The following is a 22,725-nucleotide window of genomic DNA, read 5'->3' on the forward strand; positions in this document are numbered from 1 at the left end:
CAGATGACCCCAGCCCACCTTGTGATGCGGCGATAGACATCACTTCCTCTTCCGCCGCGCCAAACGCCACAGTCGGGACAGCAGGAGCCGGCCGTAGACGCCTGAGCGCGGACCGGGTCAAGTGCCTGAGAGGGGGGTGTGGGCCGAGGAACTAGCGTCGGAGCTTTGTTCCACACCGCATTGGCACGCCATTGGGCGTTTTCTCAAAACTCGAAGTTGATAGGCTTCTAAGCGAAACCCCCATTCGTTAGTCACTAACGTTACGTCATAGTGACTGAACGAAAGGGAACAGTATTTTCAGTTGTAATAATATGTCACAATATTGCTGTTTTACTGTATTTTTAATAAATGCAGCCTTGGTGAGCATAAGAGACTTCAAAACATTTAAAGCAGTCTTTCTGTATATAATGTACTGTACCAAGTGATATTTAATTGATTTATTAACTATATTGTCAAATGTTCTGAAGTTATTCAATTGCATTTTTTGCAACAGACCGTCCCTTTGTCATTAATTATCTTGATGTGCCATATTTGCGTAACTGCAGAGAATATTATTATTAAACACATTTATACTTTTTTCTCACTCAATACTATCTGTCACACAGGAGTACAGTAGGCACACACATTAACGAGACAGGACAAGAAACAGCGGCTGACTCGTTGCCTCGCTGCCTTATCAGACAATGGCTTGTAAGGCAGCATTTGTGCATGAAGGCACCTCACAAAACTAATTTCGGGCTTTCCGACTTCTTAGGCAGTGTAACCGTTTAATGATCTACAGCGAAATAGAGAGAGCTTTGGTGAGAACTAAACAAATATTTAATTACTGCATTAATTTCTCGGTAGAAATAACATCAGAAGTAGAAAATGTTGGTAAAAAACATACATTTACACACAAACTGACCAGCAAACGCAACTTTCGGATGCCATGTTTTTTTCCAGCTCAACTGTCACAGAATGGAAAGCACAGGATTGTGGGATATCAAAGGCAGCGAAGGATACAAATATGCTGCCTTCAAAAATCGATCAGATGAAGGTATCTCAGGAGACAGGAAATGAAGCAAACATTAGATTCGGACATGCCTTGGTGCCTTCCTGCCTTGAAATGTTTCTTCTGAAGGTAGCATTTTCCAGGTTTCGGACACAGCCAGAGAAAAACTCAGGGCTTAAAGGGGTACTTCAGCGCTGGTAAGATGAATGTGTATTTAAACTGGGTAATTTATGTAGTAGAAATGTGAAATTATTTTTGAATTTGGTGCGTTCTAGACAGAGAAAAAAAACAACAACTCCCAGAATGCACTTGCTTCGCTGCCCTACGAGGCCACTCCCAAAGCCATGGCCACTGGTTACATCTCTTGCCCACCCCAGCGTCGTTTTGATATTCATAGTAATAAAATCATTTCGTTCAGTTAGAGAACAGACACTACACTTAAAAACTGTTTGCGAACCGTACGAAAGGCACGGCACAAATGCAGCAGGAGTCAGAGATTTCAGAGAACGAAGAGCAGAGCTGAGGTAAGCGCGGGCCGCGGCAATCATTCACGATGCGTGTCCAGTCTGGCGCGTTATCATATCATGCCTATGGAAGCTTAACTTTCATAGGAATTAATCGAAAAGTTGAAACACTCACTTTGCTCTGTACCGCTCCGTTACTAATGCCCGAGCTGAGCGGCAGCGGGCTAGCACATTTACATTCTGTGAGAGACATCCCACCCTATGGGCAGGTTGATAACATGCGGAACAGCTCCTTTTACTGGCTGTAGTTTTTAGCCTCTGGCCAAGAAATCCTCAGATGACGCAAAATGATGATATTTGCGTCATCAGAGGATTTTTCCAGAAATAAAATGCATAATTCTCTCGTCTCAGGGGGATATGAAAGTACCATCATTTGAATATACTACCGGGTTTCTACTGATACAAAGCTTAAAGGGGTGGTTCCGTGTTTTTTTTCTAGGCTCGGTTGTGTTTATGGGACGCAGTATAACATGTCTTAATACTTAATAATTTTTAAAACGCCGTATTTTTCTTATATTTTACCTTTATTCCACACCGCTGTCTCCACTGTCCTTTGAACGGCTCGTTTGCTTCCTGCTTCTATGAAGCCCATTCCTCCAAAAAACGCAATGGTCTTAGATTGGTTAGATGGCCAAATGTAGTTTGTAGTTCTGCAACAGCTCTCTCTCTTTCGTAATGACTGCGACGTGGCCTCGCCCACTTTGTTGCGTGTTCGCGGGGGCAGTGTTTATGTTACTCGCAAGGGTTTATGATGTCACCAAACCGGGAAGAAGCTTGTTGTAGTCCAAACCCGCCGTTTTTGTGGACAATAAACTGCCATAACTTTAAAAGACAATATCGTTTGCATTGAACTTTCAGCGCTGTAACTTTGCAGATACTGTTTATGCTCAAGCAGCAACATTACACACTAACTAAAGTTTAAAAAGTGAAATCGCATGCAACCACCCCTTTAATGCAAAATCACTGAAGTAACCCTTTAAATACACACAAAATCAATTGACATATCCATGTTTTGAAATGTATAGTATGTTGTGATGATGAGACAGGACTTTCTAAAGACCTTTCAACCCTTCAGAACACCTGTCAATGGTACTATAATAATCCAACACATGGCAGAAAATACTACCTGGAACATTCTTGGGAAAGGGCAGGCAGATTTCTCAGAGGGCTGAATAGGCAAATGAACAGAGGAAGCTGAAACAAACACAATTGCCAGCAACAGGTGTAAATGTCCCCCGTTAAGGATCTGCTCAACACACCGTAAAACACAGAAGGGTGCGTGACTGGTCTGATTGTCAAATAAAAGATTGGGCATTTCTAAGTTTGATGTAGCCTAATCTAGAAAATAATGTGGATGTAGTACTTTCCCCCGAAAAGAACTAGTCAGCCTCAGCAGAGTATACAGAGATGAAGTTGAGTCAAAGATAGCATCGTTTTGAGAAATGGGCTCTTTGCAGAAAAAAAAAAGAAAAATGAAAAGATTTGACTCCATTCCATTTGCGACAAAGTGTGAAAAGTGTTAAATGGATTTCAGAATTTAAAAGAGACCATCAAAAAGTCCAATTATCGTCTCTATGTGCATTCACATGGACAAACTGCGCTGAGATAAAAGAGTGTGTCTTCTTGCACTTACAGCAATTCTGGCTTCTTCTCATCAGTTTGCCCTTGGGACAAAATGATCTGTCATCTTTCAGATATGTAGAGAATTTTAGTCAGCAAAGAAACCCTGCTGTCTCTCAGAGGTTAAAATAAAACTATGTTTGATCCTTTGTTGAAATGCTTGCTGTCATTGCCACCTAATTTTTCTTAGTTTCATCTTAATCTTTGGCATAATGTGTGTTTGATGCATAAAAAGCTGTATATAAGAGTAGCCACAAACTAGAGTGGCAATTGCTTGTTCAGTTGTCACTGCTGCAACGTGTGTGTTTAATGCATTGCTATATAATTGCTAGGGTGTTCTGAAGTGTAGTTGCATTGCTTTTATTATACGCCAGCTTAAATTTATATGTCTGACCGATTAGCAGAAAAGAATGCTGCATGATATCATATTCATGTCTGTCATACAAATGGCGCAGGACGAGTTACACAGTGAAATGTAATAATAAAGGAAACATACTAAACATACCAGTGCCTGAACACAGATGCATCTATTTTGCATTCTGAAATGTGTAATTCAAGTGCATGTATGCATTGCACTGTAACCTGATCTTAAAGGTAGGGTAGGCCATTTTCGGAGCAGCTAGCAATAGCAAGTTAGCTTTGAACGCATGAGATCCCACCAGTCCTTCAGAGCGTCTCCAAAACCACGCCTCTTTCAAAGCTCATGAACACGTACAGCAGGTCACGAGACACACAAGAGCCAATGACATTTTACAATCAAAGCTGACGTAATGGCGCAATTGGTCACGAGAAATACGAGAGCCAATGCAATTTCACTATCAAAGATGTAATGTTTCTTCGGGCGGCAATTTTTGAAATTTGAATGTGTGCATGATCTTTGGTGGACGGAGACGCTGATCGCTTTTGGGGATTTTCTTCACACAAATCAATCGTTTGGCCTCGGAACACTTGGAATATTTGTACTTTTTGAATAAATTGTGCCTGCAGTCTTATCTGCCTGTTATATTCTGCGTTTTATATCATATAATACCCAAATGGGTATCAGAATGTAAAGAGCTTTCAACCAACATAACAAAATATGTTTCTGGAACAAATCACCTTTTAGAAATCAACACTTTAAGGGAAAACGTAATGTTACGAGGTGGCAATTTTGTACAAGTTCGTATGCTGGGAATCGTACAAAAACATTCAATTATTAGAAAAAAAAGCATAAATTTTTTTAAGCACCTCCCCATCCCTAAACATACCTGTCACTGGGACGTAAAGACAATAGCCATACCCGTCAAACCAAAGGACAATAGACCTTATTCAGAGCAGTGAAATGACAGGTATAAAAGCGAGGCTGTGAGGTACAGACTTGCCGTGTTTTCAATGGTATCCGCTGTAAAAATCTTTGAGCTCACTTATAATTTTCCACATACAGCTCATGAGTTTTTTGTCTGTTGACATTTCTTGGAAAGATATTTTTGCAGTGTTTCATCAGCAGAACAATCCGCACACATTAAATAACAGTACAACCCACAAGAGATGTACAATCATTGAATTCAGGTGTTCCAAACACTTCCATTTCCAAAGGTGTATAAAATCAAGCATCTAGGCATGTTGCTTCTACAAACATTTGTGAAAGAATGGGTCGCTCTCATGAGCTTAGGTAACAAAAGGTAACAGAATATGATTTATTTTATTCTTCTGAAATTGTTACTCTAATATCAGGAGAGTTTTATATTATTGTGAATTTTTTTTTTTTAAATAAGACAAATTAAAGCATAAGGAAAGCATATGATCATCACAGCAACGTGGTTATGTTTGCACAAGCTCTGCAATTCGGCACTCTAGTAAAGTCACGTCACATTTATTTATACAGCACTTCATACAATAGATTGCTTAAAATCAAGCATCTTTATCGTGTTAAACATGAAAAGTGTTAGTGTCTCATTTCATCAGAAGTACAACTTCATTTTCTACTATAAAGTAACTCTCCAGTGTGTTCATGTTTTCACTCACGGACGTCTGACCTCGATGGACTGAACAGGTGAAATGAAGTTTCCAGTCACTTTTCTCATTCAGGTCAGCTTCTGTCATGGCAGAGCTACTGCTGTCTTGCTGAGCAAGTTAGATGTTACGCAAACATATCTGCAATGCGTTCTTGCCTTTGCTCTAAACTGCATTATACAATTTTTAAGCATTATTTATATGAAACCATCTATGATACCAGCCATGTCAGATGTTTTTGCTAATGTATTATTTAAATGTGAGAATTTTGTATTTGCCCATTCAGTTAGATAAGAAATGTACTTGAATGGAATAACTGCCGAGTGTGATTGTCTGAACTGAATTGCTTTGAAAGGGACCATGTCTAAATGAAAATGCAACTGGAATTGCTTTTCAGTGTGCACAGAATCATTAGTTTTATGGTGTAAAAATGCTTTGTTTCTGCCCTCAGGTTTAGGGGATCAAATCACTAATCCCAAGTATGAGTAATCGTAGTAGTGATGCTTGCCTTAGTAAATGCCATAAATCATGTATGCAAGCTCAATGACAGAGGTTTGACGAAAAGTGGCACATGGTTATTTCTGTTCAGTTCTTCACCTCTATGCTGGAAAGGGGCAAGGTCAGGGTGTCGGGCCGGCTAGGAAGGACTCATTCCACACATCATTTGGCAGGAAATTGCTGCCCTACACAGTTTCACACACTGGCACACAGCCCACAAAGCCACAAATCTGCCAGCAGCATTATCGGGTATTTTAAAAACCCTTACGGGTCTCGAGAGGAGCAAGAGAAGGCTGACGGTTATTGACTCAACATGCTTTCTTGAAATTTCATTGCTCTACTTTGGCTTCAAACTATCAATACAGGTATGTAGAGACCTTGGCCTTGCAAGGGATATAAATGGAAAGCTTTGGATTACATATATTGATTGATTAGTAAGATAAAGCATGCTGGGTTTGAATGCTTCTGTGCCTTCTGATAAGTACTCCGAGGATAGCAGAGCAAATGGAGGGAAAATGTTTCAGGAATACATTTTCACGGATGTACCTTCTTTGATTTAACTCCAGGACATCTTGAAAGGAACTGCTCTACAAAACCATGTCAAGTGAGACATGAAAAATATAATTGAAAGCCAATAAGCTGCTGTCCGTTGACGTGAACGAAAAGCAGATTTTATTTGTGAATTCCAAAGAAGAAAGGACTTTTTGTGCATTGATTTTTAAATCCATTTATCAAATGGATACAACGATTTAGACAGTTTCAATCAACCAAAAACATTTATCGATTAGATGGGATAGAAAAGGCCTATTCATTCTCAACAGGAACTTGTAAAATTATGTCCCTCATTGCTGAGTGCTTTCAATCATCTCATTACTTAAAAATCATGTGACATTGGACAAAAGGAAAGAGCTTTAGCCTTTTTTTCCTCCAAGTAGACGACATCTCTTTGTTTCAGGAGTAAAGATTTGGGCTATTTTCCAAACCCAGGGTCAGTGAATCAATAATGTATTTACTCTGCTTTATGTTTGGCAACGTTCTGCATTTAGCAAAGGCATGTTGTGCTCAAAAAACAGTTGACATTGTCGATACAGCATATGTGAGTGTGTACTTGTAATAATAATGTAATTCTCTTCATGCCCTGATGCTCTTAGTAATGGCAAGGCAATTTTGAAAGTGGGGCTCTATCAACCGTCAACTGCATTTCTGACCCCTTAATGACCCACCCCTCATAGCTGTGTATTACAGCACTCAAGCTATGTTTGAATATGCATACTTGATTTGAATATGCATAGGCCACCTCCAAATATTTATAGAGAATTCTATGTTTGTGCACTTACACTATATTGCCAAACGTATTGGGACACCTCTCCTAATCATTTAATTCAGGTGTTCCAAACATTTGTGAAAGTGACTTGTGACTTGTTTCGAGTCGAGTTTCGCTCAAACACCACGCGGTCACCAGATAAATGTTTGAGGAGCTTGAGTTTGTTGCCCAGCCCTATTTGTTTGAATCTCGAGAGGGCGTCTACTTACACTACTCCTACATACTACGTCATGTGCGGGTCAGAGGTCACTCTTCTAGTAGAGACTCCACTTGGAGTACGGCCGTTACCAGAACCCATTGATTATATTTTATATATATGTTATAAGTTATAAATATGGATAGTTTTTCGCTTTACTTCAGAAGGCCTTTATTAACTTCCTGAAGCCATATGGATTACTTTTATGATGGATGGATGGATGGATGCGCTTTTTTGGGCTTCAAAATCTATGGTACCATTCACTCCCATTATAAAGCTTGGAAAAGCCAGGATATCTTTTAATATAACTCCAACTGTGTTAGGCTGAAAGAAGAAAGTCATATACACCTAGGATGGCTTGACGGTGAGTAAATCATGGGGTAATTTACTAAATCTAACTAAATTACTAATCTAACTAAACAGCCTTCTTTACAGACTTAATTTATGTATACAAATACAGTCTCTGAATAAGCTTATATAATAACATTTTAGTTTAAGTTAAGGAATTTCAGTAATTTAATGGTGTATGCAATGTGTCTTTGTAACAATTTTATGGGCAAATCATTCAATAAGTGAATGTGTTGTTTAAAACTTCACTTACTGCAGTTTTATGAATTTCTTTCAATTTCAGTCCATACATGTAGGTTACAATATAAATTTGCACTTCCATTCTTGAATTTAAAAGGCTGGATATGACATACTGCACTCTAAAAAATGCATGGGTTAAAAATAACCCAGGTTGGGTTGAAAATGGACTAACCCAGCAATTGGGTTGTTTTAACCCAGCGGTTGGGTTAAATGTTTGCTAAAAACAACCCAATCGCTGGGTTAAAACTACCCAATTGCTGGATTAGTCCATTTTCAACCCAACTTGGGTTATTTTTAACCCAGCATTTTTTAGAGTGTGGATGCTCAGTATCTGGGTTTCAGTTTTTTCTGAAAAGGTCCGTGTTGCTAAGAAATATCCATTCAAATAATTTTGTTTTCAAACTAAATTAAGATTTTAATGGATGTAGACTAAATGAAACAAACCAAACACTTGATATTGCAAAGGCATTGCTCAGTCCTCCCATAAGATCCTCAAGCTTTCTTAAGGCTATTAGATTGATTCAGAAACTGCACTTATGGAGTTATGGCCCATGTTATGACCCATCTTTCTATATGCTGATTTATGTATCACTGAAGTGCACTGTCAGTGAATAGTTAATATATTCTTTACATAGTAAAAGCAGTGTATTGTAAAATCAATACTTCTGGCTTCTGTAAGCATAATGTGTCAAACTATGGTCCGATAGTTTTATAACAGAACTATGTAAATGCAAATTTTATAAGCTCAAAACCATTTTCAAGATGGATATTTTTAGATTTGTAATATAAACACTTGTGTTCAGTGTGACCTGTAAAACTGTAAAATGTTTGTGTGAAATTATCCAATGATTTCTCTGTTTTTTTAAACTTTCTAGAACTCCGATCCTCCAGATCTCCCTGACAGTCATCAGACAAGATGTTCTTTGTGAAGGGGGTCAAAACAACACAAGCCACTCAACAAAGGTGTAAATCTGTTTAACACTTGCTCTGCCTGCCTCAATATGTACAATTAATGTAAATTGGGTGATTGTTATTCACATCATAATGTTTCACTGATGTCTTTTCCCAGGGTAATTTCTAAGAGATTGTGGGGATATGAGCTAAAGGACAAAAAAAGAACAGAAACAGCACTGAAGGCTGGAGAGGACAGGGCCATTCTGCTGGGTTTGGGCATGGTGTTCAGCTCAGTCATGATGTACTTTGTGATCTGTATCACCATGGTGCGCACGTATGCAGACAGGTAGTGTTACACCATGACTGCTTCAATAATATTTAGCCCTGAACTATGTAACTATACACTCTAAAAAATGCTGGGTTAAAAATAACCCAAGTTGTGTTGAAAATGGACTAACCCATAATTTGGGTTGTTTCAACCCAGCGGTTGGGTTAAATGTTTGCTTAAAACAACCCAATTGCTGGGTTAAAATAACCCAATCTCTGGGTTAAAACAACCTATTTGCTGGGTTAGTCCATTTTCAACCCATCTTGGGTTATTTTTAACCCAGCATTTTTTAGAGTGTATACAGTCTTGCTCAAAAGGTTACACACCCCTTGGTGAATCTGTAAAAATGTGACCACAAAATAAGAGGCATCATACAAAATGCATGTTATTTTTTATTTAGAACTGTCCTGAATAAGATATTTTACATAAAATATGTTTAAATATCATCCACAACACACAAAAAAGCTACATTTATAAAAATGACCCAGTTCAAACGTTACCCTTGATTCTTAATACTGTGTGTCGTTACCTGGATGATCCATGGCAGGGTTTCTTTTTGTTTTGTGATGGTTGTTCCTGAGTCCCTTGTTTTTCCTGAGCAGTTAAACTGCCCAATTTTCTTCAGAAAAATCCTCCAGGTCCCGAAAATTCTTCAGTTTTCCTGCATCTTTTGCAAATTTGAACCCTTTCCAGCAGTGTCTATATGATTTTTAGATCCATCTTTTTCACACTGAGGACAATTGAGGGGCTCAAACACAACTATTAAAAAAGTTTCAAACATTCAAACAACCCTCATTTGTCCTCATTGTGAAAAGTTGGTTTTAAGAATCAAGGGTTCATAAACGTTTGAACGGGGTAATTTTTTATAAATTCAGCTATTCAGCAGTCTTGTGGACTATATGTGAACATCTTTTATGTAAAATATCTGATTCAGGACGGTACTAAATAAAAAAATAACTTGCATTTTGTATGACCTCTCTTATTTACTTAAAATTATTCACATTTTCACAGATTCTACAAGAGGTGTGTAAACCTTTGAGCAAGACTGTTTATATTTCAACCCATGACATTTTTGGAACCTTTCAGTGTGACTTTTAAGAGTTATCCTTCTTTTAAACGTTTTCTTTCTGTTGTAAAATGCAGTGTATTGACAGATGAGACCAGCTGTATTGTGCTTAACTCCAGTCTAACAAAGGATATCAATTGTTCATACAACTGTGGCTCTGACTGCTGGCAAAGCTCTAAGTACCCCTGTCTACAGGTATACGTCAGCCTGAACGCCACCGGCCGTATTGGGCTGCTCTTTCACGATGAGGAGATGCTGGACGTCAGTTCCGAGGTCAATCAATAGTTGTTTCTCCTAAATAGTAACAAGATTAAATTGAGATCAAATGGAGAATTTTCAAAAGTGAAAGAATTCATTCACGTTGCATGCTATATTTGCTGACATTGGATTGGCTGGCATGCCTTTAGGTTATAGTAAGAGGGATTGGCTGCGTCCGAAATCGCATACTCTCTTGACTAAGTACTTATTTTGATAAAGTAATTACTTCACGACTTCTAAAAATGTACGTTATAAATAGTATGAATGTGTGTAGTATGAATATAATCCGGACGTACTACATTTGTTGTCATTATCATGTGATCTACCTGCAGCATCAGTTGCGTCGTTTCACTGCCATTCACAAATCATGGGATAGTAAAGTGTCTATTGTATGCACACTTCAGAATCTCGCCGGGTACTTTTTGCCCACCCTTTTATGAGTACTACTGTAAATTCAAACATACTTCTTTTGTCACAAAGGCCTACTGTTTTTATAGTAAGGAAGTATGTGATTTCGGATGCAGCCACTGATATTACAAAATGGTGGAAGTCAGCAAAATGGGTGAACATAATCTTTAAATGGAACTCCTGAGCTTTGAGAAATACAATTTTCACAATAGTAGGAAGTAGGAAGTTTTTGGGGAAAAAAAACAGGACGAGGTTGATTCTAGTAAAGTTTTCTGTTTGTTCCGACAAGGATGGTTGTGAATGAACTAATTTAAATCGACCTCTAATGTAAAATTAACCTCTCACACTATATAGTGTACAGAAGTTTTGGATCAGCAACATTTTTTAATGTTTCTGAAAGAAATCGCTTATGCACACCCAGAATGCATAATCAAAAATACAGTAAAACACTAATATTGTTTATTTTACAATATTACCAACATGAAATTCATGCTGGGTTTTTCAGCAGGATATATATCAGGATTATATGATGAATAGAAAGTTCAAAAGTACAGCATTTGATTAAAATAGAAATCATTTGTATCATTACAAATGTATTTAATGTTAATTTTGATCAATTTAATGTAATGCATGTGAATTTTAGTGTAAATATTAAAATCCAAAATAGCACATTTAAAGTAAATTATTTTCCAGATACAAAACTGAAAAATAACATAACTAAAATAATAACTATGTTTTATATATATATAAAAAAAAACTACTCTATGTTTTTCCACAGTGTTTTTATGTGCCAAAATGCCAGAAGGACCACAGCGTCCTGCGTGTTATGGTCCAGAATATTTCAGAACATCTGAAAACGCACCAGCAGGTAACATGTTTCCATGACTCCAAGGAGCGTCAGGCCAGTATCCTTCTGAACCGTTTGCATGGCAGCAGTGCAGTTTTCCACTCGCTCTTCTGGCCCTCCTGTATGTTATCTGGAGGAACCCTCATCATACTCATGGTCAAGCTCACTCAATACCTTTCCATACTGTGTGAACAAATCGGCAAAGTGCCAAAGTGAAAGGGGCACAGTGATTGACAGACTTGGTGAAGTGAATGGAGGAGCTTTCATTTCTCCTTCAAATGGTATTTTGGTCTCCTGCTGTTCAAGGATTGACTGGAAATTGATATGTTAGTCTTCCATGACTAAGCTATATTGTAACCACAAATCATATCTCTTAAGTGCTATTCCAGATAAAGTTTGTGCTGTTGGAATAAGGACTTTTAAATAATGCAATATAATATACAAAATAATTTGACAATCTTATCGGTTATAAGCCTTTGGGAAAATTATCATAATTTGTCATTTTCATTTTCTTTTGATCAATTAGCAGTGTTTATATTGGATAAATGACGAATAATAATAAATCCAAAATAAAGAAAATACTGATTCTTTAATATTATAATTTATCAACATGTTTCATATATTTAAAAACACTTCAGTGTTTAAAATTTGTTAATGTTCAGCTCACAGAATATGACAAATTTTATTTTTCTTAGTCATATCTGATTATTGTAACGTGTGTATGCCTTCTGTTTTGGTTTCGTTATCACTCTGTTTGCTCTGTTCCTGTTTGCCTCTGTTCATAGTTAGTTTTATTGGAAATGAATTATCCCAAACCTGTTTTTGTTCAGTTGATGACCCTCACTGTGTATTTAAGCCCTGAGTTTGTTTGCGTTTCATGTGCTTGCGTTATTCAGTTCTGTGTTTTCCTAGTGGTATCTTGATTAAAGATAATTTTTTTGTAATCAAAATGTTGTGGGCTCATTACTACAGTCACATACTGTAACAGAAGGCCGAACCTTGAAAATATATTTTTTTGTGCTGTGTGCTGGTGACCAATGGATCAGCGTTTACCATCTGCCCAATGGAGGACATGACCCACACACTGCACGGAGCAAATGCCAGAGTCCACCGCAGACAGTGAGCCCAAGCCTGCTGTTATGCAAGAGTCAGTAAAGATGAATGAGCCAACCATTGTCCCGGAGCCCAACAGAGAATCTGACTAGGTGCGTGAACCGGCAACACTTGCATTGCTGTGGGACTGCTCATGGAGTACGAGGGCATGGAAGAAAGCCATGGCGGTTGTTTGTTTGCAAGATGGCTGATGTTGATCAGAATCAGAAAGAGCTTTATTGCCAAGTGTGCTTGCACACACAAGGAATTTTTCTTGGTGCTGAAGCTTCCAGTGCACATATACAATACAAACACAACAAGAACATAGTAATACAAATTCTAAGAATAAAAATCTGAAAAATAGTATAAAAAATATAAGGTCACAGTTACGTTTAGTGATAATAAACATTTACAGATTATGAACATATTTACAGTATTTGAGTAGTATGAATATATAAATATAAATAATCTCCTGAGTTTAGACGATTGCACTAAACAGTCAGAGTATCACATTTTGGGGCTTGGGGGGGGGGGGGGGGGGGTATTTAACTGTTCAAGAGGGAAATGGCCTGTGGGAAGAAATTCTTCCTGTGCCTAGATGTTCTGGTGGCCAGTGAACGGAGTCGCCGTCCTGATGGTAACAGTTCAAACAGGCAGTGTCCAGGGTGAGCAGAGTCTGTGATGATTTTCCCTGCTCTCTTCCTCACTCTGGAAGAGTACAGGTCCTGGAGGATTGGCAGAGGAGCACCAATAATCCTCCTCTCTTGATGTCAGATTTGGTAGCTGAACCAAACCAGACAGTGATGGAAGTGCATAACACAGACTCAATGACAGCCGAGCAGAACTGAAGCAGCAGCTCCTGTGGGAGGTTGAATTTCCTCAGCTGACGAAGGAAGTACAGTCTCTGCTGGGCCTTTTTCACAATGGAGTCAATGTGATTGTCCCACTTCAGGTCCTGAGAGATGGTAGTGCCCAGGAACCTGAATGACTCCACTGCTTCCACAGTGCTGTTCATGATGGTGAGTGGGGGAGAGCTGGGCTGTTCCTCCTGAAGTCCACAATCATCTCCACCGTTTTGAGCGTTGACAGCCAGCTGTTCAACCTCCAGTCTGTTAGCAGACTCGTCACCGTTTTGGATGAGGCCGATGACAGTGGTGTCATCTGCAAATTTCAGGAGCTTCACAGAGGGGTCTTTAGAAGTGCAGTCATTGGTGTACAGGGAGAAGAGCAGAGGGGAGAGAACACACCCCTGGGGGGCGCCAGTGCTGGTAGTGAGAATCCTGGATGTGAGTTTCCCCAGTCTCACTCGCTGCTGCCGGTCTGTCAGGAAGCTGGAGATCCACTGACAGATTGAGGATGGCATAGAGAGCTTGGTCAGTTTAGCTGAGAGAAGATCAGGCATGATGGTATTGAAGGCCGAACTGAAGTTCACAAATAAGATCCTTGCATAAGTCCCAGGTCTGTCGAGATGTTGCAGGATATAATGCAGTGCTATAAATGCAGATCGAGCATTCATCGAAAGAGTCAATGCTCTGTTTTTGCTCTGAAGAGCAGAACAGCGGCGAAGGGGTCAGCATCGCTGTACTTGGGTCCACCAGACCCTCCGGAGGCATTCTCAGTTTGGCGAGTTTCACCACTTGCTCCAGGAGCTGCGCCTGGATGACGTCCACTTTCAGTGGTACTTCCGCCTGTCCTGCGGCCAGTTTGATGACCTGTTGTCCTGCATCGGAGCGAGTATCGAGCGGGCAGGTCTGCCGCCGTTTATCACGAGCAGGCTCCTGATTGGTTGCGAACAGACCCCAAAGTTCAGATTTTTCAACTCTGGCGCCAGACGCTAATTCGCTTCAAACGGGTGAATGCACAAAAAGCACCAGATAAAATCACTGGTGCGTAACGCGCAAGATGCTCAAATGCGTCTTTCGAGCGAACTGGACGCACGAATGAGGTGAATTCACGTCCATCATACCGTGCTGAACACGTCTATCGCGCAGCAGGACCTCCAGACACTCGTCAACATGTCTTTACATTGACTTAACATGGAAATCACTCGCTCCAGACGGTCCAGACACTCCAGATTTGGGTTCTGCTTTGTTTGAGGAAATGGAAGAAGGATGTTTCCCTGCATCTCCGATTCCTGCATGTCCCGCACAGCTCTAAGTCTCCTGTGTTTCTGCTGGTCCTGTCCAGCTCTAAGTCTCTCCAGCTCTAAGTGTGTCTCCAGAGTTCCCATCCAGCCTCCTTCTCCCCCCTCCTCTTCCAAATTCATCAAGTTCATCGACCCAAACTCTGCTGGTTATCTCCTCAGTTCCTCCATTATTAACTCCAATATGCTGTGTGGATGTACCTTGGATCTTCCGGTCACCAGCTTCACCTTGGAAAGAGGATCCCTTAGCTCCGCTTCCAGTCGCCGAGTCCATCAAGATCAGGCATGATGGTATTGAAGGCCGAACTGAAGTTCACAAATAAGATCCTTGCATAAGTCCCAGGTCTGTCGAGATGTTGCAGGATATAATGCAGTGCTATAAATGCAGATCGAGCATTCATCGAAAGAGTCAATGCTCTGTTTTTGCTCTGAAGAGCAGAACAGCGGCGAAGGGGTCAGCATCGCTGTACGCTGTACTTGTATATTTGGGGCATAAGGCACTAATTTTAATTTCATAAGACACTGAATGAAGCCATTATAACTACTAACTTACCCATTACAGTAGAGGCACATTATACTATTTTCTAGCTAACTTGGTCATGCTACTCCATGTTGCCCCCTGGCCTGCATCTTAAGAACCGGTAAATCCTACCCTCCGTCAGTTTACTCTGCTTGCCAAGTAACTCCTCTCTACTGATCTCAGTGCAGATGAAAGCAAGATGCTGGTTGAGTTTCACCAGCCCCACCATCTCGGCTCTTTGACCTGTCGGCTACACCTTGGCTCCTCCATCCCTTGGCTCCACCTGGGACCATCGTCCTTATGGCTCCACTAGCCCCTCTCGTCCATCGAGCTTCGCTTTGGTTAGACATTGCTCTGCCTTCGCCATGGACTAACGCATCCAAAAACTGACTTGTCGCCTCGCTGCCCTACCAGGCAATGACTTTACAGGTAGCGTTTGCACACGAAGGTACCGCACAAAACTGATTTCAGACAGACTTCAGATGCAGCACAACGGTTTAATGATCTACAGCAAAAAAGAGTGAGCTTTGGTGAAAACTAAGCAAATATTTAATTACTACAATGGTAATTTCTCGCCAGAAATGATATCAAAAGTAATAAACATTGGTCAAGAACATACATTTATACAGAAACTGCTTCAAGCACCATCTTTATTTAATTATAATGAACAATCACAATGTATAAAAAGCTTTGGCCATATTTGGGGCATAAGGCACTAATTTTAATTTCATAAGACACTGAATGAAGCCATTATAACTACTAACTTACCCATTACAGTAGAGGCACATTATACTATTTTCTAGCTAACTTGGTCATGCTACTCCATGTTGCCCCCTGGCCTGCATCTTAAGAACCGGTAAATCCTACCCTCCGTCAGTTTACTCTGCTTGCCAAGTAACTCCTCTCTACTGATCTCAGTGCAGATGAAAGCAAGATGCTGGTTGAGTTTCACCAGCCCCACCAGGAGGATTCCACCAAACAACATGAGACTGGGCCACAACAGATAATAGAAGGCCATTTGAATGGAGTATTTCCTCCTATAGATGGCGTCATCTGGGTATGTAGCACTGAGATAGCATGTCATATTTTCCCCTTGCGTACTTAACACATGTTTGATGTTACTGGCCTCAGCCTCTTGCTCTGTCTTGTTTCGTTGGCATTTTGGAGTGTAGAAACACTGAGGGAAAGATTATGGCAAATTGAAATAGATTTTGCAGACATTTACACTACATGGTCACTCACATGTTTTAAAACATATTTTTATCCGTAACTTGGTAACAGTATATATCATTTTAAAATAATTAATATTAATAATCATTTTAATTTTGAAAGTCTTACCGCTCCATTATTTTTCTCCATAATTCCCTGTTAAAAAATGAATAAAATAATGATTTTAAAAGAATAGAATAAAAAAAAATATTTAATGTAAAATACAGTATTTTGACTCAATTGAAATAAGTAAAGTGTGGGGGGGTTTTGTTGGTAGTTTTTTTTATTTACATAAAAATCATCACAACTTTTAATTTCAGTTGAAAATAATATAGAATTTGGAATGACAGGATTATTAAATTCTCCACTCAGTTAAACAACACTGACAATACCTTTGGCCTGGATTTCACAGCCTCTTCATCGTAGTAAAGTCGAAGTGTTTTTTCAGGGGATGAAATGTTGACCAAAACACGCAGGCATTTAAAGCTGACAATGCCACGGCAGTCCATCACTTCATCCAACAAATCAATCTGGACTAATGAGCAGTTAGCAGCATTTTTCCAGTTACTGTTGGAAAAACAAACATGAATTATTAAGTACATTTTTACAATGTAAAAACGTAATAAAGCACGCACTATAAATCATGTTAATTGGTTAACAGTACGTTCCATTACTATTATTTTTTATTATTATATATATAATATATATTTATTATTACATTTCATGTAATTTTACAGTAAAACACTGTTAAATGTACTGTTTTTGGAAGTAAACAATAACAAATCTTATAATTTACAGAGAAAAGCCTTAAAGTTGCCCCTATTATGGCATTTGAAAGGTTTCTATTTTTGTTTTGGGAGTCCACAACAACAGATTTACATGTATGCAAGGTCAAAAAACACTTTCATTGTCTTATAATATGCATTTATTTTTACCTTATTTGCTCGAAGACTCCCAAATGATTCACTTAATGATTCATTTTTCCAAACCCTTCCTTTGCATGACGCTAATCTGCAGTGATTGATGACCCAGTCAGTTGTGATTGGTATACTGTGTACAGCGCATGACGGAAACGGAACACCTATCACCATTACTGGATTATGGCTTGTTAAGTGTTGAAAATTTTATACAGTGTATGAACAGACCAAGCGACAACTTCCCCCAGTTTCTCTTGAAGCCAATACGGAAGTGACTTAAACTGCAATTCATTGACTGGCCGCTAGAGGCAGGCTCCAAAAGGGAGCAGAATCTTATTGAGCCCCATGTTCAATGCCCAACTTTACAGCAGAAAAAAAAAACATTGTTTACAGCCTGGTACAAATTGTGGTTTTGGTCTATACGGCTAATTTTGCCCTTCATGGCAACTGTGAGGGGGGTGAATTATTTTTTATAACTAATTTGTTTACATTATATAAAGCCTTAAAGTTCTGCATAATTAAGGGTGTGGCCACTTTCAGTGACATGTGGATTACCGTTTGTCTGCTGTCTGTTAGTCATCCCTTCACCTCAACTCTAGCCATGTCCCGCCTCTTAGCCCATTTTCTGTTATCCGGGAGTGACGCACGGTGATGCTCTGCCAAGATGGCAACGGCCGATTTTGATGCTTCAAAAACTCTCTTCAAAAACCTATGGGTGACGTCACGGACACTACATCCATATTTTTTTACAGTCTATGGAACAGACATGGCATCAATTTTGCCTTACAAATTCGAGCCAAAGTCCGACGGAGAGCAGAGAACAAAGCCCGTGTCACAGTAGCATGTTTACAGACAAAATATTTCTGCTGGTTAACACGGCGTACAGTATACAGTGCTTGCATCACTTACATTGTATTATAATAATGATGGTGCGCCACTCTGTTCTAAAAATAAAGACTCAGAAAGGAAATAAGTTGTTTTATGTTTATGTTAGCAAACTATAGCCCACAGCTCGGTGGTCAACACCCAAACAGTTTGTCAGAGACATGGAGACACGGAGTGCACGGAACATACACAACACAACTAAATCCAAATAATCCAAATAAACTGGGTACTGACCCATCCTTCATACCTTCTGTGTTATTATGGAGGATGTCAGTATATGTCAAAGGTACAAAAATTACAACATGAAAAGTATCATTTCCTAATAAGGCATACAAGCAGTCTACCTGAAGACCTGGTACTAACCTATGGAGACATGGTTTCACCATCGCAATTCCCACCAGAAAGTACATGAGGACTGAGAAGGTCATCATGGTGAAGCCCAAGAGGATGGCTCTGTCTTCTCCCACACTGGACTCTGGGATTTGAGCTTTGGCTTTCTCGTTGCATTTCAGCTCCCTCTCTTTCCTCCAGTTCCCTCCAGTTTCCTGCAATTGGCCTTGATGGTGGAAGACATCCCTGAGAAACAGTTAAAGGAATAATTCACCCAGAAATTATTTACTCAACTTCATGTCATAACAAACCTATATACTGTTATTTTTTCCATAGAACAAAAAAGGAGAATTTCTGAGGAATCTTCAAAATTTCGTGGAGATTCTGTAAATCTCCTTGTCTGGCTATCACCAGACCAAGCTCAATTTAAGATTGAACATTGGTCTGGGGAGTCTGCTCTGTATTTTCTACTGCACACGCGAGCATAAATGCGCATAAATTAAATGACTCTGTACGCAATTGGATAGTCCTTCAACCAATCAAACCACAAGAGGCATGATAAACAAGCATAATTCAAATCACTCTGTACACTTGGATAGTCCTTCAACCAATCAGACCACAAGAGGCGTGATCAACAGGCAATGACCCATCGCTTCTCTATCCATCATCGTGATAATCCCTCCAATAGCGGGCCAGGTGGATAAGCCAGTCTGTGATTGGTTCCCGCAAAAGTGTAACAGAAGCAGTAGAAGAGAATGTACGGGTTTCCAGACTGAGTTGCCGGGCGAAATTAAATCGCTGGCAGATCAGGCTGGGTTTACCCAGTCTATAAATCTCCCTAAAAATAATAATAATAAAAAAAATTCAATTTTCAATTTTCGGTGACCTATTCCTTTAAATAATTTTATGCAGATTTACTATAACATGCACATGGCCTTTGTTGGTGAAATTACAAACTGCACAAATTTAAATCAGACTGCAACTTCAACCAATGGAAAAGCCACAATTTACTCATCCTCATTTTATTTCAAACATGTACTTTCTTTCTTCTGTGGAAGAAATGTGGAGTCCAAACTATTTAGAACCCCAGTGAGTTTCATTGTATGGGGTTAAAAAGTATATTTTAAAAAGACTACTCATTATGGAAATAATATACTTTAAAAGAATATAAGTGAATATATTGCATGTTATTTACAATTAAAGGATAAGTTCACTTTTAAATAAACTTTAGCTGACAATTTACTCACCCCCATGTCATCCAAGATGTCCATGTCTTTCTTTCTGCAGTCGAAAAGAAATTAAGGTTTATGATGAAAACATTCCATGATTTTTCTCCATATAATGGACTTCAATGGGCTCCAAACGGTTCAAGTACAGCTTCAAAGGCCTTTAAATGATATCAACCACCACCAGACGATGAATAAGGGTCTCATCTAGCGAAACGATCAGTTTCTGCGAGAAACCGAGCAGTATTTATGCTATTATTTGAACGTGATCATCTCTGAGCTCCGCCATAACTTCCGCTAAGTGAGGGCAAAATACGAGCGTGGTCATAGATATATCGATCGTATACATCTATGACAAATGATCAATGATCTTTTGACCTCACTTAGCGGAAGTTATGGCGGAGCTCAGAGATGATCACGTTCGTCTGATAAGAGGTAAAATAATAGCATAAATACTGCTCGGTTTCTCGCAGAAACTGATCGTTGCGCTAGAAAAGACCCTTATTCATCGTCTGGTGTCTTTAAAGCCCTTTGAAGCGGTACTGAAACTGTCCTTTGGACCTTGAACCGTTTGGAGCCCATTGAAGTCCATTATATGGAGAAATCAAAAAACCTTTTCATCAAAAACCTTAATTTCTTTTCGACTGCAGAAAAAAAGACAGGGACATCTTGGATGACATGGGGGTGAGTAAATTATCAGTAAAAGTTTATTTAAAAGTTAACTAATCCTTTAAATGAACATGTATTATAATTAAAAAATTATATTAAATGCAGTTAGTTGAACTCAAGAGTGCTTTTGAGTGCTATATGGTTTAAGTGTAATATTGAATGTACTGAAAAGTTTAGTACATGTACAAGTTTAGTTTAGTTTATGGTAAACTAAAATATACTTTAATGTTATTTCTATTGAAACGATAATTTATTTGTAATTGTAATATATTTGTAATTACACATTTGTAATGATAAATTTGCTATTTAATACATTTAAAACAACTTAACTTTAAATATTATATCAAATAACACACTAAAGTAAAATTATAATCAAGTACTTTATGTTCTTTAGTATAAAAATTAGTATACTTCTTTAACAAAACAAAAGATTATTAAAACAATGATTTGAAATGTACTTTAAAGTACATTTAACTAGAAAACATTTTAATTCGAAAAAATTCAGAAAGAACACTGTGGCATTTTATTTCATGAATATTATCTGCAAACACAGTTTTTGTGTTTGTACAGTACAGTACAAGTGCACATTCAATACAATTAAGCACATTTCTTTTTACAAGGGCATGAGTGTTGGAACTATCACAAATTTCTGTAATGAGCGCACAAAGAAAGAAGTCCTATCACTAATAAAATCTTTAAATATAAATCAAAAAAGGAGCACACAAGAAATATCAGGAACAATAATCATTCAAACGTTAATATTGACGATACCGGACAAAGAAACCGAAAGAACAGAGGTGTTTAAATACACAAAGATAATAAATGTAACCAGAAACAAATGCATAACTCAATCAAAAACCATGGAGACAAACTAAAGGGAACACAGAAAAACAAAAACAAAATGGAACAAACATGTTACAGGAACAACATGAGGGTGAGTATAATGACATAATTTCATTTTGAGTGAACTATCAGTATTTGAGTGATTCTAGTGTCTTTCTACTTAACTTGATATAATGTTCAATACAATACAGCGGGGAGACAAAAATAGTATAAGGTATGTTATTTCTAAAGGACTTGTTGCTGCCATTGTTATATTTGTTAATAACTTAACTTCTTGTACTAGAGTCACAACTGGACAATTAGCTGTAATAAAACAGAAGACGAAGGCAGTGGATCTGATCTCCATATACGTACCGCATGTGTCGTCGCCGCGCGCCATGCAAGGTGATGTTAACAGGAACACTGAAAGACCCCCGGGGGGAATGATTCAGCAGCATTTCTATCTTACTAAGTAATCCTTAACTGGGTTACAGCACTAAATTAACACAACACTGACCCCACTTTGACAAGGTCAATGAACTATACATCTGGACACAGAACCATTGTGCTGCATAGCTATCAGACATGTAGTGCACAACAGAGTGCACTTAAGGGACTGTTTTCTCTTTATCCAGCTGAGATCAGTGGAATATCTTTCCTCTACCTGAACAGGGATGCCACAGAGGGTTTCTATGGGAACCCCTACAGCCAGACCATAATTATGTCCTATGGGATTGTAAGCACACCTGACAGTTTGTTTTTTCTATTTTTAAATTATGACCTGGACAAAACTAAAAAAAATCAAGTAAACGAACAAACCCTGCAGAAATGCACATAATTATGTTTACTTTACTGAAACACAGATTCTAAAATGGTGTAAGTTCCAAACAATGTCTTACCTCAAAAGATGCGTTCTTCTGTTCATGATATAGCTTCTATTAAGCTAGACTGATTCACGACACCAAATGACAAAACTCACAACTTTTAGCTTCATGAGCACAACAGTGTATCAATAATTAACGAGTTTTTATTCAAAATAACATTCATTATTAATTAATGACTTACTGTATATGAAAAAGTATTCAATTTGTCAGAACAACATTACGCACCTGGTCATCATCATCCATCACAAGGGGATCATCATGTTTACAGCAGCTTTATAGCTGAATTGAACTAATTTCATAATTGATGAACTTTATTGAACCAAATTGAATCATCACTGAACTTGTCAGAGAGAGACACGGATTCAATTGCAGGTAACACAAACGTTTATTTCAGGGGCCGTTTAGCCAACACCATTTTCAACTAAAAGCGGAAAACGTCTCTGGTTACGTATGTAACCTATGTTCCCTGAGAACAGGGAACGAGACGCTGCATC

General features: G+C 38.7%; 2 protein-coding genes across 2 annotated transcripts; one reads left to right on the forward strand and one right to left on the reverse strand.

Moving 5' to 3' along the window:
• Positions 1-8,649: 8,649 nt before the first annotated feature.
• On the forward strand, positions 8,650-11,750 carry kcnmb2a (potassium large conductance calcium-activated channel, subfamily M, beta member 2a; the record flags this gene model as incomplete). The annotated part of the gene is made up of 4 exons (XM_079819167.1): positions 8,650-8,696; positions 8,803-8,973; positions 10,099-10,294; positions 11,466-11,750. 4 exons carry the CDS (start codon positions 8,650-8,652, stop codon positions 11,748-11,750), a joined length of 699 nt encoding a protein of 232 aa, XP_079675293.1.
• Positions 11,751-15,773: 4,023 nt separating this feature from the next.
• On the reverse strand, positions 15,774-22,310 carry kcnmb3 (potassium calcium-activated channel subfamily M regulatory beta subunit 3). Its single transcript, XM_079819055.1, has 5 exons — positions 22,247-22,310; positions 18,664-18,876; positions 16,891-17,065; positions 16,628-16,654; positions 15,774-16,466 (listed from the first exon to the last, which is right to left on the reverse strand). Exons 1-5 carry the CDS (start codon positions 22,270-22,272, stop codon positions 16,107-16,109), a joined length of 801 nt encoding a protein of 266 aa, XP_079675181.1. The 5' UTR covers positions 22,273-22,310; the 3' UTR covers positions 15,774-16,106.
• Positions 22,311-22,725: the final 415 nt, after the last annotated feature.

This window comes from Gobio gobio (assembly GCF_949357685.1).
Source record: "Gobio gobio genome assembly, chromosome: 6".
NCBI classification, from domain to species: domain Eukaryota; kingdom Metazoa; phylum Chordata; class Actinopteri; order Cypriniformes; family Gobionidae; genus Gobio; species Gobio gobio.